General features: G+C 32.1%; 1 protein-coding gene across 1 annotated transcript; it reads right to left on the bottom strand.

The window, feature by feature from the left end:
* Window positions 1-5,957: 5,957 nt before the first annotated feature.
* Window positions 5,958-21,514, bottom strand: LOTGIDRAFT_231798 (hypothetical protein; the record flags this gene model as incomplete). Its single annotated transcript, XM_009054585.1, has 18 exons — window positions 5,958-7,221; window positions 7,507-7,593; window positions 8,079-8,186; window positions 8,443-8,583; window positions 8,949-9,116; window positions 9,410-9,579; window positions 10,034-10,209; window positions 10,552-10,643; window positions 11,904-12,050; window positions 12,836-12,934; window positions 13,888-14,028; window positions 14,320-14,324; window positions 14,652-14,724; window positions 14,767-14,771; window positions 15,124-15,379; window positions 15,667-15,749; window positions 16,010-16,113; window positions 21,425-21,514. The coding sequence occupies 18 exons, from the start codon at window positions 21,512-21,514 to the stop codon at window positions 7,052-7,054; spliced, it is 2,115 nt and encodes a 704-aa protein (XP_009052833.1). The 3' UTR covers window positions 5,958-7,051.
* Between the last annotated feature and the right edge of the window lie 1,783 nt (window positions 21,515-23,297).

Here is a 23,297-nt window from a genome sequence, read left to right as displayed (position 1 = left end):
TTTTATAAATGGTGGAATATATATATCACAGTTGAAGAAATAAAAACATAAAAATAAAAATCACAACCACATAATTAAGTAGGTTTTGGTGCTGTGTAGAATTTTGTAGTCTCCTTACATCTTCAGAATTTAGAGTCTATCGTCTTTTTTCACTCCAGAAAGCTAGGAATGATTCTGCAAGAGGAAGAAAGAATAGTAATGAGTTTATGGTTGTTATATTCAAATCATCATCCTGCTATTTTTACCAAAACAGTTCATATAAAGCATTTGTGAGAACGCAAATAGACCTGGCAGTAGGAGGTTGGAAATCTAATATTACAATCACCTAACAATAAGTGGTAAAACATTGAAAGACATAGATAACAAGGGTATGTTCCTTTCGATACCAAATTGGTTTCAGCTTGACAAAAACTGCTGAGTGTTCACAAAATCTTTTATTTTGATAGCTTATATAGCCTAGGTTGTATATTATGCTACTAGCAGATTTCTGATTGCAAATGAAGCCTTCATTTTCTTGAATTTACTAAAATATCTGCATCAAATCAATTTGTTATTTATTATATAATTATCCCAATCGTCTAATCAATCCAATTTAATTGGGTATTCTATATGGATATATCATCCATTAAAAAAAGTTTTAGCTTCTCTTCAGCAGGAATATCTATGCTTTGCCATTATTTCAGTGAAGTCTACAGCATGCAATTGCATAAGCATCCTCTGTTACAATTACAAGAGAAGACAGACATTAAAAGACATAGCTAAAGGGCAACAAAACTCAACAAAGGAGAGGTGTGAAGGGTCACATTCCTCAACATCAAAATTGTCAACAAACCAAAATAATGTAAACAAACAATAACCATCTTTTTTTTCAGTCATAAAACTGAGTTTTTGGTTATTTTTCTTTTGATTTCAGTTTCACTTACATTTTTCTGATGTTTCAGCAGCAGGCATCACAAATTCAGCTACATTACAGCGAATGAGACATTAATTCTCAAGATTTCTTGTAAACTTTGACAGAAAGTCGCCATTTTTTCCCTTGATTGAAGGGGCGCAACTCTACCTTCAAACCGGTTTCTTTATTTCATACAGTAGAAACTGTCTAATAAAACAAGATAGGGATTTGCTATTCTGTGCACATAATGAGCTACTGTTTGTCCTAAATCGTATGAGTAACTTAATTATCCATAAAAAGTTGAAAGAGATTGAGACAGTATTGCAGTTGGACAGAGATGTTTGAAACTCTGAGCACAAGTTTGCTGGGTGTCTCATAAAATTTGAAGGGCAGCACCTATGCCTTTCATTAGTGAATATATGTATTTTTCCTCTGTATAGAGGCATCTTGACACTTTCACTAAATTAATAGTACTATATATTAGAAGAGTACAGCTGAATTGGACTAGGTCCAAAATTTTTCACCAGGTTTTGTTGATGTAGAAAAACAATAATATATTTGATTTGACAGTTTTTATTGTTATTTATCATCAGGTGTATAAGTTACTAAATTAAGTATTTTACACAAAAATAGTTTAACAACCACTTAGATAATTAGTAATTAGGCTTCCTATTTTGAATTTCCAGATTAGCAAAGCTGCCAAGCTCATGATGGTCATCCATAGATGATCCATGCAATCTACTGTAAAGTGACAATAAGGAAGAATCTCTGACTGTATAGGTTACAATTAAATAAGTTGTACTGTACAGAATCTTTATTTGTCAAAGGTTTTTTTCCTTGGTCATGTCACTTTACCTTTTATACATTAAAGAAATATCAGATCATATTAAAAACTTTGTTTTTCTTCATAATTCTAGACATAAAAATAAATAACTGTACATTTTTTCATTTTTTTGATTAAATAAATGTAGCTATAAACAAAAAACTAAAAACAGTAAACTGTGAATCATACAATTTCAATCTCATTCCATCATTAAGTCATTCTATTACATTTCCCAGGATACCTTATCTTCACAATGTCAACTTATTAATAACTGTGTCTTATCCCTTGACTGCAATAACCAACTTTCCTGTATCACAGAAGTTTGTAAATGCAATTATTTGGTAGGATTGTAGCGTTAGCGAATACAACCACTCAAGAGTCCAGACAGAAAGGTGGCTATTGCAGTCAAGGTATAAGACACAGTAATAGTTTGTAATAGCTTGACATTGTTAAGATGAGAATGCCTAGGTCTAATTACATTCCATTTTAATTAATGAATTCATTTGGCATTATTTGCATTCGCTGCCCTACTGAGGCCTTTTGAGCATTATATAGGCATTGAACTTCATTAAAACATAGGACCATAACTTATGGACTACCATCAGTAGATAATTTTCTGTCTTTCTTTGTTCCTGCATTTCAATTTTTTTGCAGGATTTAGATGTAAATTGTTTTTTCGAGGTTATGATATTTCCAGAACATTTGCAGGATATTCCATAAAATATTTTTAAGGCTGGATATAATTAGACAGGCAACTAAAATCACCCCAAATTTTACTATGAAGCTAACCATACAGATTTTACTTGGATAGAAAGTATGCATGTGTGGAAGAGTTCAATAGAAAGTTGAGGGGTGTCAAAGAGATGACCGGCACACTATATCCAGCTTTGTTAAAGTTCAATGTTTCAATGCCACTGAAAGATATTAAATAATATTAAGCGCAGACTTCAAAATAACCTTATCCTTGACTTACAGCCAGAAACTAGCCCTTTGTAAAGTATATGCATACTACAAAACCCCTTTTCTGTTTATGAACTCTTCAATGAAATACATAATACAATATGCATGTGGAAAAGTTCAAAACGAATTCAGGGGTGTCATAGATATGCACACTTCTTCAAGACATTTGCATTTTCCATAACAATGCTCCATTTATTCTATCATTCACTTCTTTTCATTTCGTTTTCACAACACAGGCATTAGTAGAATTAATTCAATATGCAATTGTTTTTTAAAGGGGAATCAAGTCGACCTTGCAACTGGCAGAATCGAAAGTGTCTAGATACTGTGTGACTGTGAGAATCTGATCTATCTTAGGATTTAGTCTGCTGGATTGTACAGTTACTCAAAGATGAATTTGGTAGTCTGACCCTAATCAGAGTTGGTCGATTATCCAATATGAGCTCTTGACTCGTGTTAACTGTAAGAGATACAACAAAATGCTTCAAATGATTGACAAGTCGACTTGAGCCAACCTTAACTTTACTAATGCCTGTGATTTGGGCCCAATAATCCTCCAATCAGATTTGGATTTGCTTTTAATGTATCACATGTTAATTTATAAATACTAATGGCTCTTGTATTAATTATTGTTACGCCCTCTGATAAAATATACTGAATAATAATGAACTATTGACAGGGATGTCTAAATACAGGGGGAGTATAAACACTAGATTAAAGATTATTTGATGAACTTAATTTTTGATTGACACAACAAATTATGCCAAAATATATTTTTCACTTATATTATCAGATACTATGAATGACATTCAATAATTTTATCTTCTTAATGAAACAAAACATGATTATATTAAATCAAACCCAACTATTCTATAAGAGTAAGCATGCCGTGTATATCAACTAAAATAAAATGATTGCATATGAATGATTTAAATATTTGTATTGATTTGATTGGATGAAGGTTAATCTTATCCAATCATGCAACAGGAATTTAAAACTGGTTTAATTAGAATTTAGCTGTATTCAGTACAAAATGTCAATTGTTAGTAACTTTGCTTTTGGACCCTAAAATTCCCACTTTTGTCTGGCACGGAAAATACAAACTTTGGCCAGACGCTTAGCTCTGTTCCCTAGGCTGTGCTGTGCCAATACAGAATAGTATTTTCAAAGAAAATGATATCCTATGATATTCACTAACCAAGTCACTGGCAAATCAATTCATTCTTCAAAAGACATTCAATCAGGGCTATTCAATCATTCCTTTTAGAGGTCAATGGGTAGGAATTTATACTGGTGTATGGAAGGCAGCCTTTGACCTAAACTTGGGCCAAGTATTCAAGCAGTATAGAGTTTGCTTGTCAATTCATAATCCATTCCAATATGAATAAATTAGCATGTGATCGAATTTAATTTGTATGAAGGGATAACTCAAGGGATTATGGGATAGCAAGCTAGCAGACGACAATATCGTTGTTATGGTAAATTATATTTCTATTGCCATGACAACTATCTATACAATACACAATCTATATACATTGGTTCTAAAATAAATAATTTACAATTGTTAGGGATGTATTAATGACTGAAAATTGGGTTTTTAACATCTTGGATGATCTGACGATGAGGTCATTCAAATATGGAAAATGGCAGCAAATATTTTCTTATGAAGTATTTTTTATTAATCAATCATATTGGCTCATTTAAAATTCTAAAATATCATCAAAACAAAATACATAATCTTCACAGTTAATTTGATAATGGGCACATAATTTTTTTGACGAAATAAAGCACTGTTGCTCATCATAATCACGCTGTTAGAAATAACAGGATAAGTATCCACAATGATATATACGAAAGATAAATTTGTTGTTGGTCTAAAAATATTAATATATAATACACTTCGGCTGATAATACATCCCTTAAATTGTTCTTAACTACAAAAAAGGACTTTCATGCTAACAGAGAAATAAATCAAGTTCTTGTATTATTAATTATTCTTTCTAACATACTGGATATCAGAGAAAGCAGAGTTACTTTATTTATTTATTACTCATATGGAATTCATGAGTAATATTGTTCATCTTTGGTACTCGAATAGAAATCCTGAATCAAAATAATAAATTCATACCATAAATAAAAAGACTGAAGAAATTAAGAGCTGCAATCATAAATGACTGGCAAATACAACCAAATCAAGAACCCTGATTGATATATGACAAACATTAATTAGGAACATATAATCTCGTTTACAATTTACCCAATTCAATTTTTCTTAACAAAAGAATGATAATCCTAAGAGGAAATTACTCCTTTGTATCAAATTTGATCCAAACCAAAGTTAATTGTGGTCTGAAATGAACTCAGAGTAGTGTCCCTTTGAAGATTTAGAATTAGCCTTGGCATCATTATTAGCAGAACAAAGCAAAGGCGCCATACAAACTTACATCCTTTCAAAGTGACCTTGTTATTTTGATATTTAGTTCATTTTGAGGACTAAAATACACTTTTTGATATTTCATCTTTCATTCCGACATGCACACACATGCTTTTCATCACAACACAAGTGTATGCAGTAATAGTAGTCTAGATTAATCCAGACTATTCTTCTACTATAGAAGAATAGCTTGAAATTGTTCTGGACTAAAGTTTGACATTTTCATTAGAGGACCAAGCAACAGAAAATGCTCCACAAACGAAAAAGTCTACACGTAAACGAAAGCATAACACTAGGAGAAATTGCGACATCATAATGATAATGAAGGGGGGTAATCTACAGGCTTATTTACAATTTGTAGGCTTAAATAAATAGGTCATTTGATAACAGTACTAGCTTAGATGTAAGCTTCAGACTTCTTAGTTCATAGCTGCTTAGTCGCAAATATTGCTAACTGGTCAGAGAATGATATCATATCACGTTGCCACTCAGCAATAACTATGAACTTAGTAAAACTAAGTTCTAGCTTAATTTTAAGCTTATGAGTTCTTAGTTTTAGCTGCTTTGTCACAAGGATTACTAGAAAATTTGGTTAATTATCAGAGAATGAAATTATATTATGTCTGAATGCCTGTTGCCAATAAGAAGTACCTCTGAACTGAGCTTTAAGCTCTGAATTATGGCTCAAATGACCTAGTTATTCAATAATTAGTTAAAGATATGATACATAATAATACAAATTAAATACAATGTTTACAAGGTTATATTTCACTATAGATTATAATATATTAGACTTTAATATTCATTTTCTATTCTTTCTGTGCTTAACTTCATTTAAATATTAGAGAAGAAAGATACAGAAAATTGTGATTGATATGACAGGTTTTTTTACTTTATTTGCTAAGTTATGGTCCTTCATTTTTTAATACAAGAATTTAATTGTTCTTGAACTGTAAAGAGCCAAAAATACATTATTCTATTGTTAGGATATACTAGTCATAAGTTTTACAACTTACAATAAATTCATTAACCAAGAAATAGAAATTCTGAATAATGCTCATGATTTTATTCTTTGTGCTTTTACTATCCAGAAATATCAGCTAGTTTGGTAGAAAAAAGAAATTTCAAGACTGTCTAAGAGTAGAATTAATTTGTCAAGACTGCCAATTCTGTACCTATCTTCTTAAAGTTCTCTCCCTTTGCATCCTTCTATGTTATTGCTTGATGTATGATCTAATTGTGGTCTGGTTTGTATGGATTGCCATTCTTGATGTTTTGCCATTTATTTAATATTGGTGCGATAAAATTTGAGGCTGGACTCTGGCTCACCTGGTCTCTATGTCACAGAGCAGGTTTCTACATGTATCTCTACTCTCTCTCTAAAGTCATGGCAAGGAAATCAGCAGGAAGCCCCAGTCGTACCTTCTCTCTTACGCAAGGCATATATCTTTGAACATCGATGCCTTAGAAAAACTAAGCTCATATTCCAAAAATTTAAGGTACTATTTCAGAGCTCTCTTTCTCAGACTTGAATCATGCATGATTATGTGCCTTCCTGATATAGCATTCTGGTAGAGCTTTAGAGAGGTTTACTGTACTACTCTTGTAAAAGATCTTTTCAATTCATTGTCAAGTTCTGGATGAGATGGTCAATTCCAATGTCATTCCTTTTCCAGCTGTTGCTTTAGTCCTCTTAGCACTTTGACCAGTCCGGTAAGAATACTCTGATTTCAGAGCACCAACTTCCTGCAACTGTACTCTGGATTCCAGTTTCGTTACTTTATTTAAGAGAGTCCACACAAGATTTTTATAGAATTTGACGGCTAGATTGATGAAGAATGGAGGGACACAGAAACACAACATCATTTCTACCTTAGTTATCTCAACAAACCAGCAAAACAAATAGTTTTAAATTTATTCCTAAAATCTAGAGTATACTGTTTCATACAAAAACTTTGGCCAGCGCGTCGGCACCAGCACTAGCTATATAGGGTTTCTGTGGGTGAAAGGCTACATCGTGTATAGATTCATCAAATTTTTTACGGTGAGAAGTAATTTCCTGTACACAAGTTTTACTATCTAAATTCCATAATCTTATTGAACAATCGTGGCCTGGAAAAAAAATATAAAATTTTTGAAATAAACATCATCCAGTCTCTATGTTTAGCATTAATGATGATATCATAGTTATCGCCCTGACCAGTCATATCAGTTAGATATTTCGACGCAGATCTACAGTTTTATGCCCCTTCTTTATCAGACCACAGTTTCTCAATATATTTTTGTAGTTTTAGAAAGAGACGCCTTGTCCCTGTGTAGAGGAAATATCAAGCCCTTCACAACCTGAACTCAAACTTTGCATTTGAAATGCAGAAAAGATAAAAACATGGCACTTACTTCCTGATAATAAATATAAACCATTTGGATCTACTGCTAAACATGTTACAGAATCTAAATGTGCTACCATAGAATGTACTATTTGACCTGCAATAATGGAGTGAATGAATGAATGAATGAATGAATGAATGAATGAATGAATGAATGAATGAATGAATGAATGAATGAATGAATGAATGAATGAATGAATGAATGAATGAATGAATGAATGAATGAATGAATGAATGAATGAATGAATGAATGAATGAATGAATGAATGTTGGATTACATCAACGTATAGGAATTTTCTCCACTCTCACAAGCATTTCAACCCAAAAATGATCACAGAATGCCAGTTTGGGACTGTCAGGGCTGTTACTTTTACTTTATTTGACTGTCTTGATTGATTGGAGCTCTAAGATATTAAAGTTTAATTAAAGTTGGTGGATTTTTTATCAATTTAAAGTGAAAACTATCAATCAAATCTTGAAAGCAAAATTAAGGTGTAAATTAAAAAAAAAATACTAAAGGCTAGTTCCAGTTATTATTATGACTGACTATAAGTTGTGTACCCTGTACACCTGTTAACCTACCTGTATTGTTATCAAAGAATCTTATATGTCTATCTTCATGTGCTGTTATAGTTAAAGGAAGAGTAGGGTGACTGACAACTCGGTTAATTTGATTCGATGAACTGGAATCTGAAAATATACAATATAAAATAGTAAGCACAAGGTCTTAGCAGTTAAGTAGTTGATAGAACGTGAAAAGCTTGGTTGTTGAAATTTTCTTTCTATAAAAAGTCTTTCCAACCTCCTTCATAATTATTGTCCAACCAATAACCTAAATTTTTCTCACTGCTCCGTAGAGCTCAAGTATCTAATTAACAGCTCGTGAAAACTCTAGAAGGCAAATATTCAACTGAAAATATGTAATAAATAAAGACTATATACTTACCAGAATTAAGTTTAGTTTCTAGTTTAATAACTTGTTTACCAGTTTCAATATCAAATATATAGGTATGACTGGATGTATAGCTAGCCACCATCTGACTGGGATCACAGCGTACAAAATCTACACTAGTAGCTACCCCATCATCTATAATCAAAATATTGATATTGGTACACCCTAATTTTTGCAGAATAATGAAGATGGATAATGCCTGCAGGGCAACAGTATGCTAATTTTGAGATCTTTAAAATGAACAGCCTGTAGCAAGGATAGAGCCAACAATAGTCATATACATAACGTGCTTGAATTATACGAGAGTCGCAATACACATATTGTATCGCTAGAATGGTAATGATACTTGACAACATCTCTCATTCCATACGAAATAGGGATTTTGTTTCAGTCAGCCAATAGAATCACAAATGGCTTTAACTGACTTGACTGAAATTGTTTGAAACTATATTGCGGCATACTTGGTAATACCTAGCACTATATTATACATCAACAATTACCTGTATCTACAGTGAAAGTATTGAGTAAAGGTGATTTAGTACCAGGATTCCACAATCTCACGGTACCATCAGCTGAACACGATAATAACTGAGATTTACTACTATGTATCGATAAACCCCATACAGCATCTGTATGAGCTCGTAATGTATCTTGTAACACACTAGGATCTGAAATAGACAAACATTGTTAGAAAACCAGATATAGTAAGACACAAAAGTTTTATAAACACCAGATAACAACCACTCCTTATTTCCGGATTGAAAATATACTTTCTAAACCAAACTTAACAGCTCTCCTTTATGGAAATATCATTCTCATATCACCCAATCCTCCTCAAGGTAAGCTTGTGTTTCCGAGAGACAGCCACATAGATTATAGATAAGTACTAGTGAAGAGTACTAGGTATTATAATTATTACTATTACTGTTTTCTTGACGACAAAAATATTAAAATGACCTACCATAAGAATCATAAGGGTCTATATTAGAATTAGGTATATTCCAACATCTTATTGTAGAGTCCATACCACCACTATAACAACGTTCACCATCACCACTAATAGCTATACATAATACAGGTCCAACATGGGCTCTAAATGTATATACTGGTTCTACATCTAGTGACGCTGTTCTGAAAAGTAAGGGAGGGACAAATATAATTTCACAGGTGTACAGTTAGTATCCAATGATAAGATGACAAAAGCCATGTTTTACTGGTCTAATACTAAACATATAAATATCTTAATGGGTTATTTCTTATTGTCATATTATATAACATAAGATTCGTATCACTTAACTTTTATAAAAATCTTCTGACAAATTATCATTGAGTGAGAAACAACCACTTTTTTACAAGGATAACAATTTAGGTTCACAAGGACCCTTTCCACCAGCTGGTGCTTGGATAAACCTCTTCACACTGATTTTTCTTTGATTATCAAGTCCCATTTATAGCTGAGTAGACTAGGATAATGAGTTATTCAAGGTAAACAGATATTTCTCATTGCATCCGTCATCTTTCCTCATGACTCCAGTAAACCCAGGTGTAAATGGGTTTGGATAAAGTGATAAATTATAAAAGTTACTTTTTAGCAGGTACTGTTTTCTGTAAGTTCCATAATTTAAGCGTGTGATCTTCTGAACCTGTTATTAAGACTGGTTCTACAGGATGGAACGCTAACGCTCGAACACCATCAAAATGGCTACGTAATGTGTATTTAGCATTCCAGGTTTTTCTAAACACTTCTTTTGGTGCTGCAATCTATAAAACAAGAATGAAATTTAAAGTTTGAAGTTCCATTCCTATCAATTTGTTTCACAATCACATAGGCTTTATAATAATATGAAACTTTAACTTTTACAAATACTTTTAACAGTAAATCTTGAACCTTTAAAAATCATCCTACATTTCCATATATCCATTATTATATCTAATTTAAACCAACTTTCAGGCTTGGATACACTAGATATTTTTGGTTTATCTCAATATAGATTGTGGTTTTATATTGTAGATTAATATAATGAAAACCTTTCTGTACATTATTCTAAACCTGTGATTATTTTAGAATAGATGGTATACAAAACTTAAAACTATTCCTCTTACATCATAACTTAATGGATCAGCCTCATTTGTTACTGTTAATCCTGCTAATTCTCCTAATCCTAACGCTGCATCTAACGCATCTTCTTCAGCTCCTGTAACTCCCATTGGTTTACGTGAATTAGATATCCCAAACTGCATTGAGTTATTACCTTGAACTGCTATAAAAATTTATAAAGATTTGTTATGATTTTGTTCATTTTTATCGGGATGAAGAGTACCAGTTTCCCAAAATTAGATTAAAAGTGCCCTCACACCATAGCGATCATCCGTTGCGAATAACTTATGACAGGTATTCTTATCTATTACCATACACAACTGGTGATTGCTATGGTGGGAGGGCACCTTTAAATCAGATGTCTTGTCAAAGAAATCGCAGTGTTATATCATAGATGGGACCAATACACTTCTGGGACTTAAAAAAAATCAGAAAAGATTTGGTAAGATTATTACTTGATTTGAGTAACTCAGTCAGACTCTCAACAGAAGATTTTTGGAAACATGTAATTCAGAAAGTGATATTAGTAAGATTAGTTATAGAGTGCCAATTAGGAAAAAACAGAAGAACTAAAAACTCCTCTTTCTGAAGCTGTTACTTGGAAATCATCAAAATCCTATAAAAATATTTGTGGGTAAATCATGACAATATCAGTCACAATATTCATGCAGGTCACAGGTCAAAAGACACTGAAAGCATCTTCAAAATGCAACAATGAAAGATAAGCTACGATGAAAGCAAAAATTCTCAGAAGGGATTTAGGGATTGTTTTATCATACAAGGGAGTGAACAGAAGAGCCATCTTTACGGATGTTCTATTCACCCCCTAGTATCAAAGAAAAAAAAAAAAAAAAAAAAAAGATTCTGACTGTTTGGCCAACATAAAAACTGCAATGAAGCTTAAAACAACGAAAATTTAACATAAAACCATGCAAAAAAGAAAATAAACCATGCATACAACATTTAAAAGTCAAAGATTTTAAAAATTTATTTTATTTGTTCTTTTTTTCGTTCGAGTCCAGCTTTAAGTCAAAATTTGACATATTGACACAATTTTCTCTGCTGTTGCTCATAAATTTTGAAATTCAAAGATTATTTAGTTACGTAACAATTTACACCATTAAATTTTTTAGAAAAATGTAGTCATACATAGTGACCTAATCTGGTGAATCTCAAATCCTCAAGCTTAACAGCATTAACAGAGCATAAAGTTTGAAGTTTCTTCTTACTTTTGGTTTTAGTACATTTAAAAAATCATTTATTTGTGCTACAAGAAAATTGTGTCTCCATGTTAAAATGATATTTTAAAGATTTAGAAGATTTTATATCGGCCAATGAGAAAGAATTTGGCTCCTACCAAACTCATCAGTGACATCTGGTGTCTGATTATTAAATGAACTTGATTTGTCAGCCCGTGGTGAACTATTCGGACTGTTATTTGGGCTATCATCATCCGAGCTGCTCAGGTTGGCCAACATTGCTTGTAATGATGATCTGGATGGTCCTACAAATTCATAGATATCTTTGGTTATGATTGAGTTCTGCTTTATGTTAACTAAATATTCAATGTTTAACTTGATGCAACTCATTTGATAAATTAGACAATCATTGATGTTTACTTCTGTGGTTGTTTTATGACTGAATTTACCAGCATGTCTGGCTATTGGTTGAAAAATATACTAATTTAGGTATTATAAAATAAAATCTAAAATCATGTTTTTTACTAGAGTCTTTCTAATTCGACAGCAGCCATTGAAGGAGGCAGGTTTATATCACAGTAAGTAGCATTCCACTGATATCAATGTATAGATTATATATTTTAGTATATCATAGTTATACACTGGCTTGTGGTTATAATTTAAAATGTAGGGGTATATAAATATATTGTCATTCCTAGTATAGATTATATCACAGAAAAAAATTGAAGCCATTCCGATAATATCAAGCTATGCCATTCCATATTTTATGAAGCAACATGCAAGATATAGAAATGAAACATTCCGTAGGATTAGCCAAAATCTTAAGCTTGGCTTTATCACATATTAAGATCACTTCCTAGCATAGAATTGAACTGCCAGAAAGTTTAGAATCCCATTTCATAGATTAGCAAATATAAAAATTTGAAAATAAACCCGATAGAAAGCAATAGATCCAAAACCAAATTAAAACTGAAATTACGGAATAAGCAAAATTGTATATTGACTATTGATATATTGCTTGCACATTCCATAAAGCTTAAGTGTCTGGATAATCAAGATAATAAAAGCCCTGGTGGAAGTAGACACTTACTACTAGTCTTCTTTCCTTTCCTCTCTTGTTTATACTGTTCTTTCAATTTTGACAGATGGTTGTGATTAACGACCCATTCTTCGTTTTTTTCTTTCTTAGCTAGAGAACAGACAGGGAAATCCACGTAATATCTCGATTCTAGTACAAGTCTGGTTGTCCAAGTCTTCTGATTTGTACCATGTCAGTTAAAGTGTCAAAGGCCCTAATCAAGGAGTTCATATCATTTCCTATAGTCAGCTGAAATCAACAGCATGTGAGAACTTTTTACCCTGAACTTTGAATGATGAGTTTTGAAAAAGGTCACATCTGCAATTTCATAAGATTCAGATTAAAGATCAGAATATATGATTTTAATTAAAGAAATCAAAAAAGTTCTGACATGTGAGGAAAAAGTCAGATCAATTAAACATATCTGCGCTGAAGCCTTAGGAAGCGAGTCTGGGTGTAGCTGCCGCAAGAGCCAATTAGGTTGTTAGCAAATATTCGAAGCTGCAAAAGGAAGTCTCAGTCTGTCTGTCCAGTCTATTAAGTCTATAAAATCTTGAAAGGAAAGTTGAATGTGATGGTGTACATTGTTAGATATTAGCTTCAAACTACCGTGATATTTCATTGGCTTATCAACATTTAAATAGACCAATCAGAGAAGAGAATAGGAAAGAACAATATCACATGATACAATATCGTGGTGGTTCGTAAAAACTGTGAACATCAAAATCCACCAAAGAAAAACTAGAAAACTAAACTCATTACATAGGTTGAAGCAGAATTACGCTAAAATTTCAAAAATTTGTTGAAAATTGAAATGCGCAATGAAATCTTGATGAAAGGAAGGAAATCACACAATTAATTTGACATAATGAACTTTCAATTTTATTTGATTAATGATTCCACTCAAAAGTTCAGAAAAATGGTGGATTATTCTTTTGTTTTGGAAATTACAACTTCAATCTTTGTAAACAAAAAGAAAAAATTCACAAAAATCACATTTGGAAGAAAAAAATGTGAAATCAAAAAAGAAATAAAAACGAGTAAAAACGGGCAACAAATCTCACCCCACGGCATACCGTCACCTTGGCTTCGAGCTTCCCCAGCGCCCTCTCCACTCTCCGATACCAGGAAATCAAACTCTGCTAGTGCTTCCTCCGTCTCGGCATCACCTAATACATCTTCTATACCAGCCATACTTTCATTACCTATCATCTACAATATTACATACATATTTATTATCAAATATAGATGTTTAGTTTGAAATACCACTGTGTCAAATATAGGGCATGAAGATCAAGGTCATGAGGTAGAATTTGAAAAATCTTTAACCAGAAATACAGAATTTGAAATCATGGATGCTAATCTTTCTTTATTTGTGACAGTTTTCAGAATTAACAAATAAACTCAATGAGTTGTAAACACAATATTTACATTGCAAGCTATTAAGAACTCCTTCAAAAACCTTGATATCATTAAAAACTTTTCTTGTTTTTCACCTGTCCTGTCAGCAAGATTAAAATACACGATTAACTTGTATCTCCCTTGTGACCCTGATATATGTGAAGATTGGCATGTTTAGTACTGAAATTTACATGTAATGAACAACAAACCTTTATTTTATTTCCTTTTCTCTCCAGTCTTTCATCAGATTCATCATCAGCAGCCATTCCATCTTCATTCTCATCACTGGAAAAACAAGACAAATATCTTTTATCTTATAACTGTAGTCTGGTAGATCCTAACATAATTTCAAAATTTATGTACGATCAACTACAAGGGACATTTTGTTCAAAAAATTTGGATTACGTGATTTGAAACGTTTTCTGACCTCAGGTTATCATCTTCATCATCTACGACATGTTCTGATTGGAGGAAATCAAACGTTGTCATGACAGCATTCTCTGTATCAATTAACGCTCCTTCTATTGGCATCTTTTTACCACCACTTCTAGAATATAAATACATACATTGAAAACATTCATAATCAAAGGCACGAGTAAACAAAGTAAACTATCATTCATTTTCTACTAAATATATATTTTCTGCTTTTCTAATAAGAGCATATACTAGAATCAAGTAATAAGAAAACACAACAAAAACCATGAAAAAAATTAACATAATTCAGATTTCCCCACAACAATTTAAATTGTTCATTTCATTCTTCTAATCTACAGAAATATCATGAATTCAAGAGCAACCATTAGTAGATAAGTTGGAGCAAAATACACATGTGATTTTCAAAAATGCATATAAAAGACGGTAATTTTGATATTCCATTTCATCCTAGATTTTCCACCTACCTTTTACTGATGTCATTTCTGTTATTATGTTGTGGTTCACCATTAACTAGGCCTGACTGTAACTCGTGATCGTCTCCAGAGTGAGGTTGTATCCCTAGTAACGACCTCACTCTAGCTGAGCGTACATCTATTATAGTATCTGTATAACCTATTTCCTGTAGATATTGTCGTAAGAGTTGTCTACCTTGTCTCCACGATGTATTGATATTGGTTGTTGAAGAATTTGAAAGCGACATCTCAGTACTGTCTACTTCATCTAAAATCACAAAGATTACGTTTTTATTCATCAGATGCTAAAACATTTTGTAAATAATTCTTTTATATTCATATCAGCAAACAAAATTTTTTAAAAACATTGTGAAAACTAAGCATTTCATTAATTTGTGGTATGTTTTTTAGGAAAACAATGGTCTTGTGATTTTTACAATATGTATAATATTCATTTAATTTTTTCATACAAAGTGTCATTAAAGAGACTGTAAAGAGGTTTCAAAATCTATGTATGAGTGCCAGTTGTGCACCATTTCGATAGACAATACATACCTTCATTTTTCTTGTCAAAAACAGGAGGTTTTAAATCTTCTGGATTTAATTCGGTACCATATTTCAACTTGTGATATTTACCTCTGAAATAAATGATAATAATAACAATGATTTTATGTGTCTGCCCTTTGGAATACAATCTTTTATGATGTGAACATTGCCTTTGATATAAAACTCATCAGATCATTAAATCAGTAGGTTTATAATATAGTTTCGGTTTTTAGAAACTTGTTCCAATGAGCATATTATATTAAGCTAAGTCATCAAAAAAGAAAACCTCAAAAACAAAAGAAAACCATATCGACAAACTGAAATAAATTAACACAATATCATTATTACCCACCTTTCTTGTTTTAGAGCAAATTCTAACATTTTAATTCTTCTTACTAAATCTTGTTTTAAATTTTCTTGGCCCTTCCTTTCACCTTGTAAAAATGCTATTTTAGCCTGAAAATATAAACAGTACAATTAAAGAGACATTTCAAAACTCTATATCTAAGAGGCAAGAGGCAAAATACCAGTAGATGAAGAAGAATTACAATGACATAATCTGGAAAGAAATGAGTAATTGAGGGTCTTATAAGCTAAGCTATTTATACATAAGGTAGAATTACACTACTGTGACATGATGATCATCCATTAATCAATAAAATAAATTACTATATTTACTCAAATGCTTGACTTTTATCTTAGTTTAGCTTTTGAGATCTCTCCTACTCCTTAAAAAGTATTATAAATACTTCCTCTGATGTATTTTGAAGGTTATGAGTCGTATCAGTGTTAGGAGGAAATTGTCTAAAATATTGTATGCATGCTAACAAACTAGAGTTATTACTCTGAAGATTAAATAAATCTTTCTGTTAAAAATTTATAGCTAGTTTTTTTTTTAAAATATCAATATATTCCTAAAACTATTTGCCAAGTAAAAAGAAGGCTCTGCTATTGAATACATTATTGCTTTTGAAGACGATATTTTCTCAGAAAGTAGAAATTTGTATGATAAACAAGTTATTTACGTTAAAACAACCTGACTTGATGTAGCAGATGTTGGTGATGACTAGAACTAAATAGTTTAATAAATAATAATATTGAAATGATTTAAACATGTATAATAGATGTATAATACATCGTCATATTGATATTCTAAATTAAATATATCTTATCTTTGAGGTATTTCATTTTTTTGGGGAAAGCACAAGAGACAGAAATATAGCATTTTGCCTTTCTTCTTATTATGTCTTAAAATTAAGGAGTGAAAGCTTAATAATTGACAACGAAATGGGCTGTGTTTAGCACAGGGCTGTTGACTTTTTGTTTGTCAACCAGACATTTATTTAAAAATTTTGAAATTTGTATCAACAAATAAGACTGGATTAGATACTCAGATTCTCTGTTTGATACCCTCAACTTTCTATCTAACTTGTGCATCTATCAGTATGAAAAATACTATAAGCTTACGATTGACAAAGCTTATTTGTAAAAATTTTGGTCTTTTTGCCTGTCTGTTATATCTAACCTTTAAAATACAGAATAAGTGGAATATCTAGTCGTGTGTGAAAATTTCTTTCTATATTCTATATTTGTTTTGGGAGATCAAATAAGTAGGAAATCACTTAAATTACTTTCTGTCAGAGAAGACAAGACTTGACTAATCCAGACATCACCTTCAATCAATAAACTGTTATTTAGTCAATAATGGTAGAACTAGCTTCCAGGAATGTTCCTAATTTCTCTATTTATACTTCTAACTTTATTTATATTCTAGATCATTAGGTCAATGGCAGTGTAATCACTTTGATAAACCAATCTTATATCACATCGACCAATTGCTATCTGAATCCATTGATGCGATATTCTAAAAATATTAATACAGAACTTGAATATGTTGTTAGAGTTTTATAGAGTATTCTATATTGATTTGGACAGAAAAAGTTTTGTTAAAATGCTTTTAGTAAATGCATAAGGCATTTATTCTGAATTCAAACAAGTTATATTTTCAGAAAGATGTGTTTTGCAAAGAGAGTTGGGTAAAATAATAGAAATTATCGATTATCGTCGCTAGAAATTAATAATTTTGATTATAGATCATCGAAATACTTAATCAATACATAATTTCTCCTGTGTACACGTTAACATGTCATAATTTCTTGCGAATAGTTTTCCTTCAGCACAACACTTACTCACATTAAACTAAATAACCGATCAAAGTAATAATAATACTTCTATGACACAAAAATAATCCATGGAATCAAAATTTTTTATTTCATATTTAAAAGATTTCTCACTTAAAATATTTTGATTATTAATTGATTATTGATCGGCATTCAGTCAATTAGCGATGGCAATTTGGTAGTCGATACAAGCCCTATTTGCAAATATACACTGAAGACTTTTGACATGAAATGACATTTTGCAGACAAGGAAGTCTGACAATCGTGTCAGGCTTTACACTTACAAGCACTTTGTAAATTATCAATACATCTGGAAATGATGATTACAGAAAGATACCGATTTACTATGTTTTTGTCGTGTCAGCCTGTTTTCAAGAACTTGGTTATAACATTCTAAGTAGGCCTACTCAAAAATAATAACAAGCTTCTTTTTTCAGGGAACTGTGTAATTTCTTCATCTCAACTTTATTCTGTGAATAGATCATTAGCTAGACTATTATCAGTTAGATAATATAATAGAATGTCGATAGAAAACCAGTTATTCTTAAAATATTCCATCTACATCCTTGTAGTTTGTCAAATAAGCTTACCGGTACTTAACTTAAGATACATTTACTATTCTAGTCACAAACCTACCAAAATAAAGCACCTGCTACCTGATTTTATCTGATATATATTTAAGAGAAATAGACCCCCCCCCCCGTTTCTAAATCACCAATACACCATGTTACTTCAATCTAGAATTTGAGCTTTTCTTATTGTACAGTCACATAAGTCATTTCAGTTTTATAAACCATCCAGACAACCGTAATTCTCAAAATCTTTTTCTTACTTCGGTTTTTAAGAAGCTGACCTCTGGTCTTTATACATGATATTATGAAAGAGTTTTATATCCAGATTAGGCTTATGTAGACAGTTGACATGATATTAAAGTTTGTATTGAATATATACAATAACTATGATAACCATCTTCCTCGAGGATATATTCATGAGTCACATGCATAATTCATTTTTTAGATCTTAATTCAACAGAATGATGTTCAAATCACTAACAAAACTTTTATTCGTGTCCCAATACTTATTACAGTTATGGAAACAAATGAAAAGAATATCCTCAAGCTCTGCCTGTCCAGTCTTCAAAGAAATCCCCCAAAATTTAAAGCAAAAGGAATGCAGAATTTGTAAGTTTATTCTCAAAAGACCAGACTAGTCTGCATTGTTGTTCTTGGCATCAAAACTATCAGAACCTTGATTGAATATATATGACCCATCATAACCAAATAAAAAGTTAAAACAACAAAATATTTTCACTTTTAAATTCATAGTGCTTAATACATCAATTGCAGAGTAATACAGAATAGAAATAAATAAGTTATGTTATAATGTTGACTTATGTCAATGATAAATCTCTACAATATGATAACCTTTACTACTGTGATTCATTAATTATTCTAATGACTCATATTATTACAATTCTAACCTGAAACTAAACAATCTTCAAGGCCATGTGACAAAATTAATTGTGACTAAATTTCTACATTTTACTCTCAACTTTTGGACTTGAAAAAACTTTTCAAGTTTCAGTGTCTACAAAGGTTTATATTATAATTAATTCCTTAGTATATCAATTAAAAGGAAACCTACTGCTCGATATTTTCAAGTTTACAACAGAATTTTATGGCAAAACATTTACATCATATGTGGCCAAGGCAATAGAGTTCTAATGAAATGTATTTTGTGTTTGAATATTTAAATAAAAACCACTTGATGGAACCTTACAGTACCAATTTTAAATATGTGAATTAATTAAAACCAGATGTTTTTAATGAGGTAATTAATAATTAACATTATGACAATCAAATCAATTAATAACTTTGATTTATACTATTGATAATTGGCCAGTAAATGGCAGTTATTGGTCCCAATAATCCTTTTCTTGTATCATCAAGCAGTGGGTTCAAAAGTAGCCGGCAGCCGGCGAAAACCGCCCGTTAAAAGTCCTATTTGGCCCAGTTTTCGTCGGCTACTTTCCCTTATTTTAACTTATCACAAGTATCAAAATATTTTTCTTAGAAACGTTACTCAAGCAAGCCCTACTCTCTTAATCCCCCATTCCAATTATTGCCTGAAAAAATTTTTTTTTTCACAATTTATCTCTGTTTTCTTTGCATTATTTCACCGTTCAAGTTATTTACTTTCAGTACACTGGGCGCTGCCATCTTTGAATGAAATGCCAAATAGCTGATGTTCCACAACTTCTGATTGGCTAAAAGAATTCACAGTCGGTATTACTTATTGGTCAGTAGTTTGCCATTAGTCTCTGTCACCCAAACTTCGACAGTAATCAAGTCTTTCTATGGCTGGTAAATACAGCTTTATGGACCACCAAAATGTTTTCAGCATTCAACAATATTAAGCTTATACTTCAAAATTAAGGCAATTAGAAACATTGCTAGTGGAACATTTACACATAGCTTTATGGACCAACAATCACAGGTTCATGCAACATGTTGGTTAAAAAACATGTCTATATATATCACTCATCAAAGCCATTGTCACAGAAGACAATAATTTAGTTCTAGTCACCTATGTTGAATAAAAATTTCAATAATCATTTTAAATAGCTTATTGAATGCATCAATGAACTCAGAGGCACCAGGTGGTTGCAAGCATGGTGCTATCAAACAAAGAACTATTTTCAATTGATTTTATTGACATGTTAAGAACTAAGCATGTTTTCAAGACAGTACCTAGCTAGATGTATTGTCTGTATAATACCATGCTTACTTCACCATGATGATATTAATCCCTCTTCCAAAAAAAAGAGTAGCACATTTCATTCCTTTCGTTAGGTAACCGGTATGGTATGCTTCCCGTAGTACAAATCATGAAAAATTGGCTGATCATATTCAAATTAGCAGGTTTAAAATCATTTTGTATCAAGGATGTAAAACCATTGATTACACAGCAGCAAAATTCTATGAATTGTATCATTAGATCTAAAATAATATTCATATCAATTCATACCGAAATAAATTTATCTTGTGACCCAGATATTAGTTAAATAGCAAGCTATAAATATCATATTACATTACCAATCTCATGAAATATAATGAGACTATACAATTCAGTAATCTGATATTTCTATACCTAAAATAGGTCTTACATAAAACCATTGGAAAAACAAAAAAGTCAAAATGTGAAAATGGCTTGACTGACATCTGTCAAATTTTTTTATCATTTTTACAGGAATTCTATTCAACCTTTGTTAGAAATCGTGAATATCTTACGATGGTCACAAAATAAAACAAAAGGGCAATCAATTCACTAATTGTCATTTGCGATAATTGGTGATTATCTACACAGATTTTTTGTTTTTATCAATTCTAAGTTATGAATGAAGTAGCCGCCATTTTGGAAATGGCTGCCACAATAACCTATTCTGTCAAAATAAATTTTCCATTAAACTACTGATCGTGACCTTCAAAAAATAGCACCAATCTGCAATATGATTGAGCACAGGTCGAGAATTCAAATTACATAGATGTTATATAAATAAAAGGAAAACAAAACATTGAAATTCTTACTTGAAGTTCGGCTCTTTCAACTTCCCATTGCGAACGTTCCATCTCGAAACGAGCCCATTCCGTTTGCAAGAAATGTAAAATCCCGGGCATAGAATATTGTGGACGTTGGCCACCATCATCACTTTGTTGTTGTTTTGTCACCATATTTATTCCTCCGATTCCTGGGCCAAACTGGCCTCCGTGTTGAGATCCCGGACCGTCTTCGATCATCTTAGCATGGCGGCCATTAGAAGTAAGTTTGAACGCTAGAGGGCGACATGGTGTAGAATGACGTCACGCTGTAAATGCCATTATCAGCTATCCAATGCCACTGGGAGTGGGATTGTAGCCTGCAATAAATGGCATTTGATTCAGGCCCACCGTTTGATTTGATAACTCATTAAAATATGATTTATTTTATTTTGTCGATAAACCGGAGTAGACTTGACTTAATATTTATCATTTTATGCTTGGCATATACTATTATCCCAAAATGGTGCATATCATAATTATATTTGCTTGGGTAAAGGCCAGTCTGTTCTTTTTCGATTTCGGGCCCCTGTTTGCTGTCTCATCCGACCGACATTAGGCTTTAAACATGTCTGCTCCTCAAATCTTTATCTGGGTGTAGCGGATTGATAATCAGAAGGTATTATTCATTCTAGATCTATGGACGGAACCTTAGACCTTGGGTAGACTAAGCGAACAAGCGTCTGGCTCAGTGAGCCTTATCAGAACTCCTTATCCGAGTTATTTAGGACATCACCAGTGACGTATTTAAGGGGTAGTTCTGTCATGATTCTACTTTCACATCCAATATCGTGTATTCCCCGCGTACTCATATAAGTAAAATTCCAGGGTGAGGCTCTCCCCACCAAGACTATGGTGCCCTATTAAATCCGCAAAGGAAAACCGGAATGCTCGGATAGCCCCCCTTCACCCCATCCCGTTAATGAAATCATCGCCTGTCATTTGACATCACCGCTAGTCCTATACAAATACATACATGTACACGCATACAAATTTATTATCAAATAATGGGAGGCAATCATTCATGGAATAGATTATAACGACCACATCAATTTATTGATTCCCACGATGTCCCGAAGAGGTTGAATAGAGCTTCTTATTATCGGAGTGGTCGGTAAGCTTTGATGAACTTAAGAGTGGTCGTTAAATATAATAGTCTTTTGTGAGAATTAACGACAGCAAAATTCTTCAAAAATAAAGATCTGACATGCATCTAAAGAAATTCAACCACTATATTATCTAGTTAAGGAAGGAATAAATTCTGTATATGTTTCAATACTTAGACTACGTTTGGAATGACCTTTGATTATCATGCCAAAAGTTGTTTAGACCTGCCATTAGACTTTTCGGTTCCATGGGTTGAATGTTATTCAAGACCATGTCTTGTAATCGAGTCGCCGGTAGGCCCAATGATAAATTATACAAGGTTTCCGGACTCCTTTACGTGTTTTTGTTTTTACATGATGGTGTCTTCAATCAAAGGAGTAATCAATAGCATATCTTTCAACATTAAAAATGTTGCACTCTACCAGAGAAGGGTAGGTAATGTTGCTGTTGCTTCTCTCAATCAAGCCAGCCTTCAAACTAAGATTCAGAATGATAGATACTAGACTGATAAGATAAGAATTTTAGCCCCATCCCTTTTGTTTTTTTATCTCAAACTTCATAATTTCGAAATCCACTTAAGGAGTACGCCTCATTGATACACTGATTTGATATAAGCCAATATTTGAGCTATTATAGAGGAGGCTATTATCATTATAATAAAAACGCTCGGGTCAGATTTTCACCTTTATATTTCGATTTTGCCGATGCAAATAAATGTGATACAATTATATATATATCTAGAAAACAATAACACTAT

This window comes from Lottia gigantea (assembly GCF_000327385.1).
Source record: "Lottia gigantea unplaced genomic scaffold LOTGIsca_22, whole genome shotgun sequence".
Lineage (NCBI taxonomy): Eukaryota > Metazoa > Mollusca > Gastropoda > Lottiidae > Lottia > Lottia gigantea.
This window is presented reverse-complemented; position numbering and strand designations above follow the sequence as displayed.